The sequence below is a fragment of the Podarcis melisellensis genome, assembly GCF_964234715.1.
Source record: "Podarcis melisellensis genome assembly, chromosome: 18".
NCBI lineage: Eukaryota > Metazoa > Chordata > Lepidosauria > Squamata > Lacertidae > Podarcis > Podarcis melisellensis.
This window is the reverse complement of record NC_138536.1, coordinates 3,256,034-3,272,124: the sequence shown is the minus strand read 5'-3', so window position 1 is coordinate 3,272,124 and position 16,091 is coordinate 3,256,034. Positions and strand designations below refer to the sequence as shown.

The window sequence follows — 16,091 nt, the reverse complement described above, 5'->3', positions numbered from 1 at the left end:
TTCTCTGGAGCAGCAGAAAACAACCTTTCTCCCTCCTCTATGTGACATCCTTTGATATATTTGAACATGGCTATCATATCACCCCTTCACCTCCTCTTCTCCAGGCTAAACATGCCCAGCTCCCTTAGCCGTTCCTCATAAGACATCGTTTCCAGGCCTTTGACCATTTGGGTTGCCCTCCTCTGGACACGTTCCAGTTTGTCAGTGTCCTTCTTGAACTGTGGTGCCCAGAACTGGACACAGTACTCCAGGTGAGGTCTGACCAGAGCAGAATACAGTGGCACTATTACCGTATTTTTTGCTCTATGACTCACTTTTTCCCTCCTAAAAAGTAAGGGGAAATGTGTGTGTGTCTTATGGAGTGAATGCAGGCTGCGCAGCTATTCCAGAAGCCATAAAAGGAAGAGGGATTGCTGCTTTCACTGCGCAGCGATCCCTCTTGCTGTTCTGGCTTCTGAGATTCAGAATTTTTTTCCCTTGTTTTCCTCCTACAAAAACCAGGTGCGTCTTATGGTCTGGTGCGTCTTATAGAGCGAAAAATACGGTACTTTCCTTGATCTAGATGCTATACTCCTATAGATGCAGCCCAGAATTGCATTGGGTTTTTTAGCTACAGGCTCTGTTTGCGGCCTTTCCGGTGTGGAGAAGAGCCTGGTCTTAAACAGAAAGGCTTCATTTGAGAAGGTGGAATCGCAGAACTTGGGCTCAGTGAGATACATCTGGAAATCTGGGGCAGAGGCACATAATAATAATAATAATAATAATAATAATAATAATAATAATAATAGCACTGGGCCCATCACCTCCTGGCAAATAGAAGGGGAAGAAATTGAGGCAGTGAGAGATTTTACTTTCTTGGGCTCCATGATCACTGCAGATGGAGACAGCAGTCACGAAATTAAAAGACGCCTGCTTCTTGGGAGAAAAGCAATGACAAACCTAGACAGCATCTTAAAAAGCAGAGACATCACCTTGCCAACAAAGGTCTGTATAGTTCAAGCTATGGTTTTTCCCAGTAGTGATGTATGGAAGTGAGAGCTGGACCATCAAAAAGGCTGGACCATAAAGACCCTGATGTTGGGAAAGATGGAGAAGACAGTGGAAGACAGGAGTGCCTGGTAAAATGTACTACATTTTTTTAAAGATTTGCCTTGAGAGAGTCTTTGAACCTCTTTTGTTGACCGCCAGCATTACGCATAGTGATGTATGGAAGTGAGAGCTGGACCATCAAGAAGGCTGATCGCCAAAGAATGGATGCTTTTGAATTCTGGTGCTGGAGGAGGCTCTGGAGAGTCCCATGGACTGCAAGAAGATCCAACCTCTCCATTCTGAAGGAAACCAGCCCGGAGAGCTCACTGGAAGGACAGATCCTGAAGCTGAGGCTCCTATACTTTGGCCACCTCATGAGAAGAGAAGACTCCCTGGAAAAGACCCTGATGTTGCAAAAGATGGAGGGCGCAAGGAGAAGGGGACGACAGAGGACGAGACGGTGGGACAGTGTTCTCGAAGCTACCAGCATGAGTTTGACCAAACTGCAGGAGGCAGTGGAAGACAGGAGTGCCTGGCGTGCTCTGGTCCAGGGGGTCATGAAGAGGCAGACACAACTAAATGACTAAACATTATTATTGTTGTTGTTGTTGTTGTTGTTGTTGTTGTTGTTGTTGTTATCCTATACCTGGGGGTCTCAGAGCAGTTCACAGAATAAAATCAAGATATCAAACTACAGAATGCATAGTAAAAATAAAAGCAACAACCCAGTAGCCTCCCCCCCTAAAAAAAACACATTTTACAAGGGAATAGGATGTAAATCGGAGCAACCAAAGGCCTGGTTAAAAAGGAACGTTTTTGCCTGTATAATGAAGGCAGCAGGCGAACCTCCCTGGGGAGAGCATTCCACAGACGGGGAGCCACTGCAGAGAAGGCCCCGTTCTCGTGTTGCCACCCTCCGGATCTCTCAAGGAGGCGGCACACAAAGGAGGGCCTTAGAAGATGATCTCAGGGTCCGGGTTGGTTCATATGGAAACCTTGATGTCTAAGCTGAGTTCGCAACTTAGTCTGTCTCATAAGTTAAGTGTGTCATCTTAGAGAGTCTTTCATTTTCTTTCCATATCTTCGAAAAAGCAAATCCTTTAGTTAATATTCTTGTTTCCACACAGTCTATTCCACACAGGCGTTTTCCCATCTCACTTGCTATCAGTCATGCGACGGTGGTTCTTGAGGACTAGCAACTTAACTTCTTGAGGACAGTTCTCCTTGAGGACTAGCAACTTGACTTCTGCGGGAAGGGCCGTCGCTGGGGGCCAAGGCCTCCATCTGTACAGAAGGTGGCAGGTTAGATTCCTGGCGTCTCCAAGTAGGGTTTGGGACGCGCCCCCCCCCCCATGCAAAACTCTGGCAAGCTTCTGCCAGCCAGTGCAGACAGCATGGGGCTCGATGGACCAGGCACGAGGTGGTCCTGAGATTTCCCTCTAGGAGCACGTGCTCAAACGTGTGTGTAGCTGCCGCTGCTCAGCTCGGGAGAATCAGCTTCTGATGCCCACACACGCGTGTGACAGCGCTGCCATGTGCTGGCTGGGCCCTGGGCAGAAGCACATGGATCTGTGGGTTTAGAGACGCGAGGTGGGCAGCCGCGGATCCCCACCCCGGCCGCTGGTTTGCGGAGAGCAGCTGCCACAGCCTTCGCTTCAGCTCCCTTCTCCCTCAGAAATCCTCACACAGATAAATCGTCGTCGCTGCCCGGGGGGGAAAGGCCCACAATCTGGACTCTGTTGACCGCGAGTGCCATCTCCTAGCTGTGTCCTCCTCAGAGTAGATCCATTGAAACGAAGGAGCCTCAGGCATTCATTCCCGACGGGCCTGCTCTGAGGAAGGCCAACAATTCGGTCCCTGTTTTCCAAGGACAGTCTCAGATTCACAGAAGCTGCCCTGGTTTCTGATTTATTTATTTTTAACAATGCTTTTTCAGATTTATACATTTCGCACTCATCCTGACGTTTCAAAGCTTGAGTTCCTTCCCCTTCTTTCCGTGGTTCCTTAAATTCATTTTTAATACCTTCTGCATATCCCGATTAACTGTATGTCTTCTAAAGGTTGTATAGATACTTGTCTCCTTGGCTCTGGGGTTGCGTAACTCCATCCCCTCCAACATTTCCCCAATGAAAATAGGGACGTCCTAAGGGATGTGGGTGGTGCTGTGGGTTAAACCACTGAGCCTAGGGATTGCCGATCAGAAGGTCGGCGGTTCAAATCCCCGCGATGATGGGGTGAGCTCCCGTTGCTCGGTCCCTGCTCCTGCCCACCTAGCCGTTTGAAAGCACACCAGTGCAAGTAGATCAATCGGTACCACTCCGGCGGGAAGGTAAACAGTGTTTCCGTGCGCTGCTCTGGTTCGCCAGAAGTGGCTCGGTCATGCTGGCCACATGAGCCAGAAGCTGTACGCCGGCTCCCTCGGCCAGTAAAGCGAGATGAGCGCCACAACCCCAGAGTCGGCCATGACTGGACCTAATGGTCAGGGGTCCCTTTACCTTTAAGGAAAAGCAGGACGTTGCGGGATCAAACCAGAAACTGGGACAGCTTCTGTAAATCCAGGACTTTCCCCTGAAAATAGACAACGGGGTAGCCTGGGATGCCTGGTTGCTCCCCTCCGAATTTTGCGCCCGGGTCCCCAGCTCCCTGCTACGCCACTGTTTCCCAGTAAGGCTAGGAAGCAAACTCCAGATCTAAAGGCCTGGACGGATGCTGCGTGATCTAACTCTGTATACGAGTTACATCATTGTAATTATAATAGATCGTTATCAATCCAGGAGCCGAAAAGCCTGTGTTATTGACACGCTCTGAAAGCGATGGAAGGAGCTCAGCTGGGCAAATCGGCCCTGCCTTGTACGGTTTGTGCTGAGATTGCGGGGTGGCAATTGGAGAAACCGGGGGGGGGTGTTCTTCTCACAGCTATTTGGTTCAATACACCCACCACGTGACGTGTCACTGGCAGGCGAGGGACCCCACGACGGAGACAAACAGCTCTCCTGTATGTCCCCTCGCATTTAAACCACGGATAATGCCCTCCGTCTAAAACAATTTCTTTCCTTAAGAAGAAATGGGGACGTTGCATGCCTGCGGGGACCCCAAGCCCACAGGAACCCCCGAGAAGACCCCCAAGGGGGCTGTGGAACCGAGGAGTGGAGGAATTTGCAGAAATTGAGAGCCTGAGGTCAGAGGTTGGGGTCCCACGGGGACCCGGCTGGCATTATGTGAGTAAGGGGTTTTCATTCTCTCTGTTTCCTCCGTTTGATGTTCTCCGTGATTCTCCTTTTCCGTAAGAATAACCTCAGGGAGATTTGGGGGGGAAGGGGGGGTGTTCCAAGAGACCCCAGGTGTGCTTGTGGGGAAGAAAGAGTTGTGGGGAAGATGGAGAAAAAAGGGGGGCGGTGGGGAGGCCACAAAGGCAGCGAGGAGCCCCCAGAAATGGGGAGAGAAAGAAAGAGAAAGCAGCGGAACGGAGTCCGCTCTGAGAGAGGCAGGGAGACAAAGCGATGAAAGGAAGACCGAGTTGGGTGGGCCAGAAAGAGACAAAAGGGGGCTCCGTTCTTTGTAAAAAAACGACTGTGGCCAATGATCTGTGGGGACGCCGATTTAGAAAAAGGGAGAAGAGAGCAGCTGAGGGGTTTGCGAACCTACCTGCGCTAACCTGGTCTCCAGGTGATGGCAGGGAGCAGGCTTAAATCTCCAGGTTGGGAGAATGTGCCTTTAATTTTCAAATAGATTTATAAGACAAAAAGCAGAGGCATCACCTTGCCAACAAAGGTCCGTATAGTAAAAGCTCTGGTTTCCCCAGGAGTGATGTATGGAAGTGAGAGCTGGACCATCAAGAAGGCTGATCGCCGAAGAATGGATGCTTTTGAATTCTGGTGCTGGAGGAGACTCTTGAGAGTCCCATGGACTGCAAGAAGATCAAACCTCTCCATTCTGAGGGAAATCAGCCCTGAGCGCTCACTGGAAGGACAGATCCTGAAGCTGAGGCTCCGAGACTTTGGCCCCCTCAGGAGAAGAGAAGACTCCCTGGAAAAGACCCTGATGTTGGGAAAGATGGAGGGCGCAAGGAGAAGGGGACGACAGAGGACGAGATGGGGGGACAGTGTTCTCGAAGGGACCAGCATGAGTTTGACCAAACTGCGGGAGGCAGTGTAAGACAGGAGGGCCTGGCGTGCTCTGGTCCAGGGGGTCACAAAGAGGCGGACAGGACTAAACAACAAAAAGATTGTGCATGCAGCTTGCAGGATTCAGCCCGGCAGACTGGGTGCAAATTATTGCATAGACTCTGTCTCTCTTCTCCTACCTTCCCTGTCCCAATTAACCTCCGTCTCCAGAGATTAGCGAAGGGAGGGAGGGGCGAGGAAGAGAAAGAACTGGGCTGGGCACGAGGGGAGGAGTGGGTTCTGCGTCTCTGTGTGTCTTTGGCATGGGGCATGGCCCAGGCGACATTGCCAGGGGGCCACCCCTAAGTCTTGGGCTTGGGACTCAGGGTCCGAGATGGGTGAGCCTACTGCCGAAGAGCTTGCAACAAACAGTCGCTGGGTTATATTTGCAGGTGAGGGGAGCCAATGGGTTTCAGACCCTCAGGGAGTTAGGGGCTTTCCCTGTGTATGAAGACAGGGGCTCCCAATAGGAAAAATGGGGCGCTGCCCCACTTTGAGTCAGACCCACAGTCCCACCTGGCTGCTCTGACTGGCAGTACCGTATTTTCCGCTCTATAAGATGCACCAGACCACGAGACGCACCTAGTTTTTGGAGGAGGAAAACAAGGAAAAAAATATTCTGAATCTCAGAAGCCAGAACAGCAAGAGGGATCGCTGTGCAGCGAAAGCAGCAATCCCTCTTGCTGTTCTGGCTTCTGGGATAGCTGCGCAGCCTGCATTCGCTCCATAAGACGCACACACATTTCCCCTTACTTTTTAGGAGGGGAAAAGTGAGTCTTATAGAGCAAAAAATACGGTAGTTTCCCAGGCTATTCCCGAGCCCCCTTTCTGGAGATGCTACGATGGGGAGGGGGTCACCCCTGGGCCATTTTGAAGGCAGGTTACGTGCTCTTCAAATGAGGCGGGGTCTCCTCCCCACAAATAGAACCCAAGACGCTAGTCCTCATGGTTCTGAGCGAAAAGGAAATAGGAATCTTGTGCTGTTAATCAGTGTGGCCGACCATTTGACCATTTGACTGACAGATTTGGGTAGGGGTCTTCCCAGTCCTGCCTCAGGTGTAAGGGGAGGGGCGGTACCTCTGGTGGGGGGGCTCCCGGAAGCAGCCACAATCCCGGAAAACGGCTTCCAATGGCCGACTAAACCAGGCGAGGGGAGCACATGGTATCTCAGGCCTTCTCGGTGGTGGCACCCACCCGTCAGATGTCAAGGAAATAAGCAACTATCTGACTTTTAGAAGACATCTGAAGGCAGCCCTGTTTAGGGAAGTTTTCGACGTTTGATGTTTTATCACTTTTTAAATGTTCTGTTGGGATCTGTTCAGAGTGGCTGGGGAAACCCAGCCAGGTGGGCGGGGTATAAATAACAAATTATTATTATTATTATTATTATTATTATTATTATTATTATTATTCCAAGAGGGTTTGTGCACGATGAGTGACAATGTTTCGCCCTTGGGCGTCTCTTCCAAAAGTCTGATTTTGTGGCTCACATTCCCAGCACTTGTTATCAGAGTTAGGCCCGTCGCGATGAAAGGGCCGTAGGGAATCGCAGAGATGTTTGCCAGGTTTCTGTGTACGACCTGCAAACATCCTGGACACAGGGAATGTCCGTGCTTGTGTTTTCAGCGGTGACTGTGCCCCTGAAGGACCAGGTGCGCAGCCTGGGGGTCATTTTGGACTCACAGCTGTCCATGGAGGCGCAGGTCAATTCTGTGTCCAGGGCAGCTCCATCTGGTATGCAGGATGAGACCCTCCCTGCCCACAGACTGTCTGGCCAGAGTGGTGCATGCTCTGGTTATCTCCCGCTTGGACTACTGCCATGCGCTCTACGTGGGGCTGCCTTTGAAGGTGACCTGGAAACCACAAGTAATCCAGAATGTGGCAGCCAGACTGGGGACTGGGAGCAGCCGCTGAGACCACATAACACCGGTCTTGAAAGACCTATGTTGGCTCCCAGGACATTTCTGAGCACAATTCAAAGTGTTGGTGCTGACCTTGAAAGCCCTAAACGGCCTCGGTCCAGTATACCTGAAGGAGCGTCTCCACCCACATCATTCTGCCCGGACACTGAGATTCAGCACTGAAGGCGGTTCCCTCATTGCGAGAATTAAGGTTACAGGGAACCAGGCAGAGGGCCTTCTCGGTGGTGGCGCCCGCGCTGTGGAACACCCTCCCGTCAGATGTGAAGGAAATAAGCAGCTATCCTATCTTTAAAAGACATCTGAAGGCAGCCCTGTTTAGGGAAGCTTTTAATATTTGATGCTGTATTGTTTTTAACACTTGATTGGGAGCCGCCCAGAGTGGCTGGGGAAACTCAGCCAGATGGACGGGGTATAAATAATAAATTATTATTATTATTATTCCTGGTGCACGATAACAAAGCCCCCTCACCTGCCCCTTTCTGCCCCTTTGCAGTTGACGGAGGAGCTGAAGATGTCGACGTCCATCGCTTCCTACGACCAGCTGGTCCGGCAGGTGGAGGCCTTGAAGACAGAGAACACCCACCTGCGGAGAGAGCTAGAGGACAACTCCAACCACCTGTCCAAGCTGGAAAATGAGACTTCGGATATGAAGGTGAGAAAGGGAGGCTCATGTTCAGTGTATTAGCAACAGCCGTCAGCCTCAGATCAATGAGGGCTAGAATCTTGCTTTATTTTAAAGAGAGGAGAGGAGCTCGCGGGTAAGACATCTGCCTGGCATGCAGAAGGATCAATCCAGGTCCAATCCTGAGATAGATGGACAGATTCCTGTTCAATTCAGATCCTATGCCTATTTAACTCAGGTCAATGAGGACTAGGACCTTGCTTTAATTTAAGGACAGGAGCAGATCTCGCAGGTAGTGTATCTGCTTGGCATGCGGACTGTTCCAGGTTTAATCCTGAGATAGAGGGACAGATTCCTATTTAATTTAAGTCCTAATTTAGCCTTGTGTTCAAATTATTATCAATAGCCCTCAGCCTCAGATCAATGAGGACTAGAATGTTGATTTATTTTAAAGAGAGGAGAGGAGCTCGCAGGTAGGACATCTGCCTGGCATGCAAAAGGTCCAATCCAGGTCCAATCCTGAGTTAGATGGACAGATTCCCGTTCAATTCAGATCCTACTACTATTTAACTTAGATCAATGAGGACTAGAATCTTGCTTTATTGTAAGAAAAGGAACAGATCTCGCTGAGAAACATAGCTGTCAAGTGTCCCTTATTTGAAGGGACAGTCCCTTATTCCAGCGCCATGTCCCGCTGCTGTCCCTTATTGATGGATGTCCCTTAAATGATGTCCCTTAAATTTCAAAGGAAGCAGCTCCTCTCCCTCCCTCCCTGTCGGCCAGGGAGGAGGGAGGCTCCAACTGTGTTGCTTGGCTGTGTTGCTCACCCAATAAGGAGTCTGAGGACGACTGGGGGGTGGAGCTTGCATGCCTTGTGTGTGGCTAGTTAATACAAGCTGAGAGGGTTTTTGAATGCTGGACGCCATTTTGTTGCACGTGCTGCTGCAAACTTTGCAGTGCAAAGCCAGGCCGGGGAGCCATCTTAAGTTGAGGCTGCATAGTCCTTGTGGTGCATGTGATTCAGATTCTAGTCAGTTGAACCTCTGGTTACAAAATTGGTTGGACAGTGTTCTCGAAGCTACCAGCATGAGTTTGACCAGACTGCAGGAGGACAGGAAGACAGGAGTGCCTGGAACAGGTGAAGCTGCAGGTCCCTTATTTTCAAGGCTGCAGGTCCCTTATTTTCAAGGCTGCTGGTCCCTTATTTTCAAGGCTGCTGGTCCCTTATTTTCAAATCTGTAAGTTGACAGGTATGCTGAGAAAGATGGGACACCTAGGAATTTCCACCTGAATCATCCCCAACCAAAAGGACCCTGCTTTCTTTTGGGAAACATTTTTTTCAATTCATTATGAATTATTTCCCAATACTCTTTTACCCGGTCCACCACATGTGAAAGAACGTTCGCTCCATCTCTTTGCAATGAGGCATTCAATCCATTTTCTGTCTCTCTCATTTTTTGTCCGTTCCAGGAAGTCTTGAAGCACCTCCAGGGAAAACTGGAACAGGAGGCCAAGATGATGGTTTCGTCGGGTCAGATGGAAGTCCTGGACCAACTAAAAGGTGGGTGGAAGTCACAATCCGAGAGGAGATCTTTGTGCATTTTGGGGTGGGTGTCACTCCCAAGCAGGGTCCCTAAAACAACGATTAGCCCAGGCGGTGGGTTCCCTCCACAGTTCGCCTCTCCATTTAATAATAATAATTTATTTATGCCTTGGGACGCGGGTGGCGCTGTGGTCTAAACCACAGAGCCTAGGGCTTGCCGATCAGAAGGTCGGCGGTTCGAATCCCCGCAACGACGGGGTGAGTTCCCGTTGCTCTGTCCCTGCTCCTGCCAACCTAGCAGTTCGAAAGCAAGCCAGTGCAAGTAGATAAACAGGTACCACTCCGGCGGGAAGGTAAACAGCGTTTTCATGCGCTGCTCTAGTTCGCCAGAAGCGGCTTCGTCATGCTGGCCACATGACCCGGAATCTGTACGCCGGCTCCCTTGGCCAATAAAGCGAGATGAGCGCCGCAGCCCCAGAGTCGGCCACGATTGGACCTAGTGGTCAGGGGTACGTTTACCTTTAAATCGGGCTTCTAGTTCTCAAGGCTGCAGAGGCAGTTTTGAACAGTGTGTGTTCGCCTTTGTAAGGAAAAAGGTCAGGCTTTGCATTCAATAGAAATGGATAAATAGTGACTGTCACCCCCCTCTTCTGCACTGAGCCTCCTGGACTTGCCGATCAGAAGGTCGGCGGTTCGAATCCCCGCGACGGAATGAGCTCCCGTTGCTCGGTCCCTGCTCCTGCCAACCTAGCAGTTCGAAAGCACGCCAGTGCAAGTAGATAAATAGGTACCGCTCCGGCGGGAAGCTAAACGCAGTTTCCGTGCACTCTGGTTTCCATCGTGCACTAGAAGCGGTTTAGTCCTGCTGGCCACATGACCCGGAAAGCTGTCTGCGGACAAACGCCGGCTCCCTCGGCCTGAAAGCGAGATGAGCGCCGCAACTCCATAGTCGCCTTTGACCGGACTTAACCGTCCAGGGGTCCTTTACCTTTACCTTTTGCTCCAGCCCTGCAGATGGACATCAGCAGTTTGTACAACCTCAAATTCCACCCGCCGGCTCTTCTCCCCGAACCCATAAGCCAGGATCACAGCCCCGAAGGCAGCCCTGCTCACCCAGGCTCCCTACAGAGAAAGGACAGCATGTTGGACCTCAGCCGGGCCACGATCCGACTGCTGGAGGAGCTCGACAGAGAGAGGTGAGGGCGGCGATGAGGTCACCATTGGAGTCAGCAAGCCAAAGCGCCCCTGTCTCAGTTAATTTCTCTTTTTTTCCCCATCCACTAATGCGGTCTGAACCAGCCTCCCCTTTTGAGATCATAACCTTGCCATTGAGCAGGGGGAGGGTTGTTTATATTTTTTTATTATGCATTTTGTGGTTTTAGGGACGCGGGTGACGCTGTGGGTTAAACCACAGAGCCTAGGACTTGCCAATCAGAAGGTCGGCGGTTTGAATCCCTGCGATGGGGTGAGCTCCCATCGCTCGGTCCCTGCTCCTGCCAACCTAGCAGTTCAAAAGTGCAAGTAGATAAATAGGTACCGCTCTGGCGGGAAGGTAAACAGTGTTTCCGTGCGCTGCTCTGGTTCACCAGAAGCAGCTTAGTCCTGCTGGCCACATGACCCGGAAGCTGTACGCCGGCTCCCTCGGCCAGTAAAGCGAGATGAGCGCCGCAACCCCAGAGTCGGCCACGACTGGACCTAATGGTCAGGGGTCCCTTTACCTTTACCTATCTTGATTTTATTCTGTGAATAACACACACACACACACACACACACACACACACACAGAGAAGTATAGGGCGGTATATAAATTCAAGAAATAAATAAATGCAGTGGGACCTTGGTTCTCAAACTGAATCCGTTCCAAAACCAAAGCGTTCCAAAACCAAGGCACGCTTGCCCATAGAAAGTAAAGCAAAACGGATTAATCTATTCCGGACTTTTGAAAACAACCCCTAAAACGGCAATTTAACATGACTTTTACTATCTAACAAGACCATCGATCCATAAAATGAAAGCAATAATCAAAGTGCTGTTCTATAAAATAAATAAGACTGTACTGTAGATGATAAAAATTAAAATTAAATACTTTTCATACCTGCACTGATGATAGTCATTGTTTGGAGGGGGGGCTTTTATCCATTTCCACAGTCACACAATCCATCAGTCAGTAGCTGAACTCGGTTCCCCACAGTCACAAAAACCAAGGAACCGAAAAAGCCTCCGAAACAAAAACGCAAAATAAATAGCAAAAACCAAAGTGCCAAACTTAATCTGTTCCGGAAGTCCGTTTGACTTCCGAAATGTTCGGAAACCAAGGCGCGGCTTCTGATTGGTGCAGGCGCCCCGGAAACAATAGCTGACAACCACATCGGACGTTCGGCTTCCGAAAAACGTTCGAAAACCGGAACACTTACTTCTGGGTTTTCAGCATTTGGGAACCAAGGCGTTTGAGAACCAAGGTCCCACTGTATATAGCAATGAGGGCTAGCACCTTGCTTTAATTGTAAGGGATGGAGAACAGCTTGGTGGCATAGCACGTCCTCTGCATGCAGTACCTAACTGAAAGTGTGCCATTATGTTCTAGGCCAGCTTTCGATTTAGCTAACTGCAAGGTAGAGACGTCCACAAACTTGACCACAAACTTGACATGAGCCAACAGTGTGACGCGGCAGCTAAAAAAGCCAATGCAATTCTGGGCTGCATCAATAGGAGTATAGCATCTAGATCAAGGGAAGTAATAGTGCCACTGTATTCTGCTCTGGTCAGACCTCACCTGGAGTACTGTGTCCAGTTCTGGGCACCACAGTTCAAGAAGGACACGGACAAACTGGAAGGTGTCCAGAGGAGGGCAGCCAAAATGGTCAAAGGCCTGGAAACGATGCCTTATGAGGAAGGGCTAAGGGAGCTGGGCATGTTTAGCCTGGAGAAGAGGAGGTTAAGGGGTGATATGATAGCCATGTTCAAATATATAAAAGGATGTCACATAGAGGAGGGAGAAAGGTTGTTTTCTGCTGCTCCAGAGAAGCGGACACGGAGCAATGGATCCCAACTACAAGAAAGAAGATTCCACCTAAACATTAGGAAGAACTTCCTGACAGTAAGAGCTGTTCGACAGTGGAATTTGCTGCCAAGGAGTGTGGTGGAGTCTCCTTCTTTGGGGGTCTTTAAGCAGAGGCCTGACAACCATATGTCAGGAGTGCTCTGATGGTGTTTCCTGCTTGGCAGGGGGTTGGACTCGATGGCCCTTGTGGTCTCTTCCAGCTCTAGGATTCTATGATTCTATTCTATGATTCTACGTCCACACCGTACATTTAAAGCTCCCCCCGAAAAAAGAATGTTGGGAACTGTAGTTTTCCCGCACCCGGCGCTGCAATTCCCGGCGCCCTTAACAAACCACAGTTCCCAGGATTCTTTTTTGGGGGGGGGTGTCAAATGCCTTCCTTTTCTGACTGACGCCCTCCCACTGTGCTTTACTCACTTCCCCTTTCCTCTCTCCCAGATGTTTTCTCCTGAGTGAGATTGAAAAAGAGGAGAAGGAAAAATTGTGGTACTACACTCAACTCCAAAGCCTCTCCAAAAGGCTGGATGAGCTCCCTCACGTGGAGACGGTAAGTTCCGGAAACCCACGCCCCCCCCCCTCTTGGCATACCAGGGGTTTGCGGGACCAAGGTTAGTGCAAAGCTCTTCTCAAGTTCCTAGTCCCTGGTGTCTCTGCTTGCGGGGAGAGAGATTCTGCGGATAGAGGAGCTGGAATGAAGAACATTGCACAAATACAAAGCTTTGGCCTAATCGGGCTTGTAATACTCTCTCTTTGTGTCCTAAATATGCCGGTTTGTGTCTAATGACCGTATTTTTCGCTCTATAAGACGCACCAGACCACAAGACGCACCTAGTTTTTGGAGGAGGAAAACAAGGAAAAAAATATTCTGAATCTCAGAAGCCAGAACAGCAAGAGGGATTTCTGCGCAGCGAAAGCAGCAATCCCTCTTGCTGTTCTGGCTTCTGGGATAGCTGCGCAGCCTGCATTCGCTCCGTAAGACGCATACACATTTCCCCTTACTTTTTAGGAGGGGAAAAGTGAGTCTTATAGAGCAAAAAATACGGTACTGTATTTTTCCACGTATAAGACTATAAGTTTAAAATTGGGGGTCATCTTATACGTGGAACATTGCAGTTCATTATTTCTTAATTTGGGGCTCGAAAAATAGGGGTCATCTTCTATTGCGGGGCATCTTATACACGGAAAAATAGGGTAACATTTCTTGACATCTCCCGGGCTATTTTAGGGCTGGGTGAATTCAATCAATCAATCAATCTGTTTATTTTGAGAAGGCCTGAAACAATCCTACAAAACCCCGAGTCTTTGATTATGTTAAGACAAAAGTCCATTGTCTAACACTTTATTGCTTTAACACTGCTTGATGCAATGTTTTAAGGTTGTTTTTTAAAACGAATCTGGGAACTGTAGTTCCCCCACTCACTGAGCTACAATTCCCAGCACTCTCAAGAAACGATGGTGTCCAGGAATCTTTTTTGGGGGGGAAGCAATAATCTAGAAGATTCTCTCAGACAAATTCAGAGGGGGTTTTTTTTAACCGTCTCAGCCATTTTTTTAAAAAAAGAATTGGCAAAGGAAAGGTTGCGTGCAGTGCAAGTCCTACTCAGAACGGATCCATCGAAATTGACGGGCATGATTCACTGAGGCGTAGCCATTTCCACGGGGTCTACTCTGAGTAAAACTCCGTTGGCGGCAACTCCAAATGAGCAGCGTCGGCGAAACCTGACAGGGGTGGGAAATCGGAATATTCTTCGATTGGGGGTGTTTTGCAAGCAAATGCAAATGTCCGGAATCCACCTCTCTAAAAATTATGGAATTGTTCAGGGAGAGGGACAGTGCACAGATGGAGTTTGTGTTTTTTTGGTTTGTTTTTTTAGTAATAATTTTTATTAAGTTTTCCATTTAACAATCCAATCATATCACATGAATTATTCCAAATTATACCAAGACATATTATGTAGTCCAAATATTTTGCCAAATTTTGTTGGGGGTTCCCATGTTCCGAGCTCAGTGAGGGTCCAATCATCTCTCATTTCTGCTGCTTTTGATATTCACAAATCCCATCTTCAAATCTTCTTGTTGTTATCATTTTTCTTCTTAATAACCTCCAAGTTGTTTCTGCAGGCAGGTTAAACCAAACATTGTTATATTTCTGTGTGAACTTTGTAAGGCTCTCCTTAAATCACCACACGCTGATCCAACAGTCCTGTTCGAGCAGCAAGGCACCATTTTAGTCTGTTTAGTCTTAAGCGTCTGCTCATTAATTTTCCCAGTTGCACCATAAACCAGTCTTTCCAAGGGTGGGTTTGCCAACTCAAACACACAGGAGTTTGCATTTTTAACCCGGCCTCTTCCCGTGCCGCTGTCAAGTTTTCGATGCAGATGGACCTGATCCGCCAACAGCTCGAATTCGAAGCCCAACACATCCGCACCCTCATGGAGGAGCGTTTTGGGACGACAGACGAAATGGTACAAAGAGCCCAGGTGAGGATCATAAAAATCGTAGAATTATAGAGTTGGATTAATTGAATGAATGAGTGAATCTTTATTTGGATCAGCCATCAGCCATAGCGATAAAACAACAATACAGTGGTACCTCGGGTTAAGTACTTAATTCGTTCCAGAGGTCCGTACTTAACCTGAAACTGTTCTTAACCTAAAGCACCACTTTAGCTAATGGGGCCTCCTGCTGTCGCCGCACGATTTCAGTTCTCATCCTGAAGCAAAGTTCTTAACCTGAAGCACTATTTCTGGGTTAGCGGAGTCTGTAACCTGAATCGTATGTAACCTGAAGCGTATGTAACCCGAGGTACCACTGTACGATATACAAAGAATAGAAATAAAAAGTCAATTATATAAAATGCATTTTAGGGTTTTGAATCCATAGTCAAATAGTGGATCTTATTTTGATTGCCCCAGTGAAAAACCTTGCCACCTTTGCTGTCACCTGCTCATCTGGATCTGCCTGGAGAGAGGACCCTGGGGCAGTGGCTGGGCGACCCGGAATGGACGATAAAAGAGGGGTGATAATCTCATTCCTCAAGTCTTTATAATGAGTGCAAGCCAGAAGGGCATGTGCCACTGATTCGGGACTGCCGTCTCCACAGGGACGTTTTCCGTGTGGGATCTTTTGGAATCGTCCCTCAAGTCCAGCCGAGGGCAAGACATTCAATCTCGCAAGAGTAAAGGCACATCTATATTTTGGAATTGCTAGATTATGCAGAGAGGGTGCCAGAGAGTCGAAATGGGAAGGTGGAAAACAGTCATACGATGGGCAAAATGTCCTTATTGTGGCCAAGTTGTTCTGACGCTCAATATCATTTAAAGGTAAAAGGTAAAGGGACCCCTGACCATTAGGTCCAGTCGTGGCCAACTCTGGGGTTGCGGCACTCATCTTGCTTTATTGGCCAAGGGAGCTGGTGTACAGCTTCCAGGTCATGTGGCCAGCAGGACTAAGCCACTTCTGGTGAACCAGAGCAGCACACGGAAACGCCGTTTACCTTCCTGCTGGAGCGGTACCTATTTATCTACTTGCACTTTGACGTGCTTTCGAACTGCCAGGTTGGCAGGAGCAGGGACCGAGCGACGGGAGCTCACCCCGTCATTGCGGGGATTCAAACCGCCGACCTTCTGATCGGCAAGTCCTAGGCTCTGTGGTTTAACCCACAGTGCCACCCGCGTCCCTAGAGATCATTTTGGCGCCGACAAATTAGACTGTTTGCTTTACTAAAATCCAAGTAAGTAGCTGTTGTGG

At 49.1% G+C, this 16,091-nt stretch overlaps 2 protein-coding genes across 2 annotated transcripts in view; one reads left to right on the top strand and one right to left on the bottom strand.

The window, feature by feature from the left end:
• GAMT (guanidinoacetate N-methyltransferase) overlaps positions 1-16,091 on the bottom strand; it is a 230,483-nt gene that overhangs the window by 105,846 nt on the left and 108,546 nt on the right. The gene's annotated exons all lie outside the window — the stretch shown is intronic.
• Positions 1-16,091, top strand: part of APC2 (APC regulator of WNT signaling pathway 2) — a 56,193-nt gene that overhangs the window by 14,784 nt on the left and 25,318 nt on the right. Inside the window, exons 2-6 of the mRNA XM_081895333.1 lie at positions 7,608-7,766; positions 9,207-9,297; positions 10,286-10,475; positions 12,779-12,887; positions 14,708-14,821. Of these exons, the coding sequence (XP_081751459.1) occupies positions 7,608-7,766; positions 9,207-9,297; positions 10,286-10,475; positions 12,779-12,887; positions 14,708-14,821 (663 nt within the window). The remainder of the gene's footprint in view (positions 1-7,607; positions 7,767-9,206; positions 9,298-10,285; positions 10,476-12,778; positions 12,888-14,707; positions 14,822-16,091) is intronic.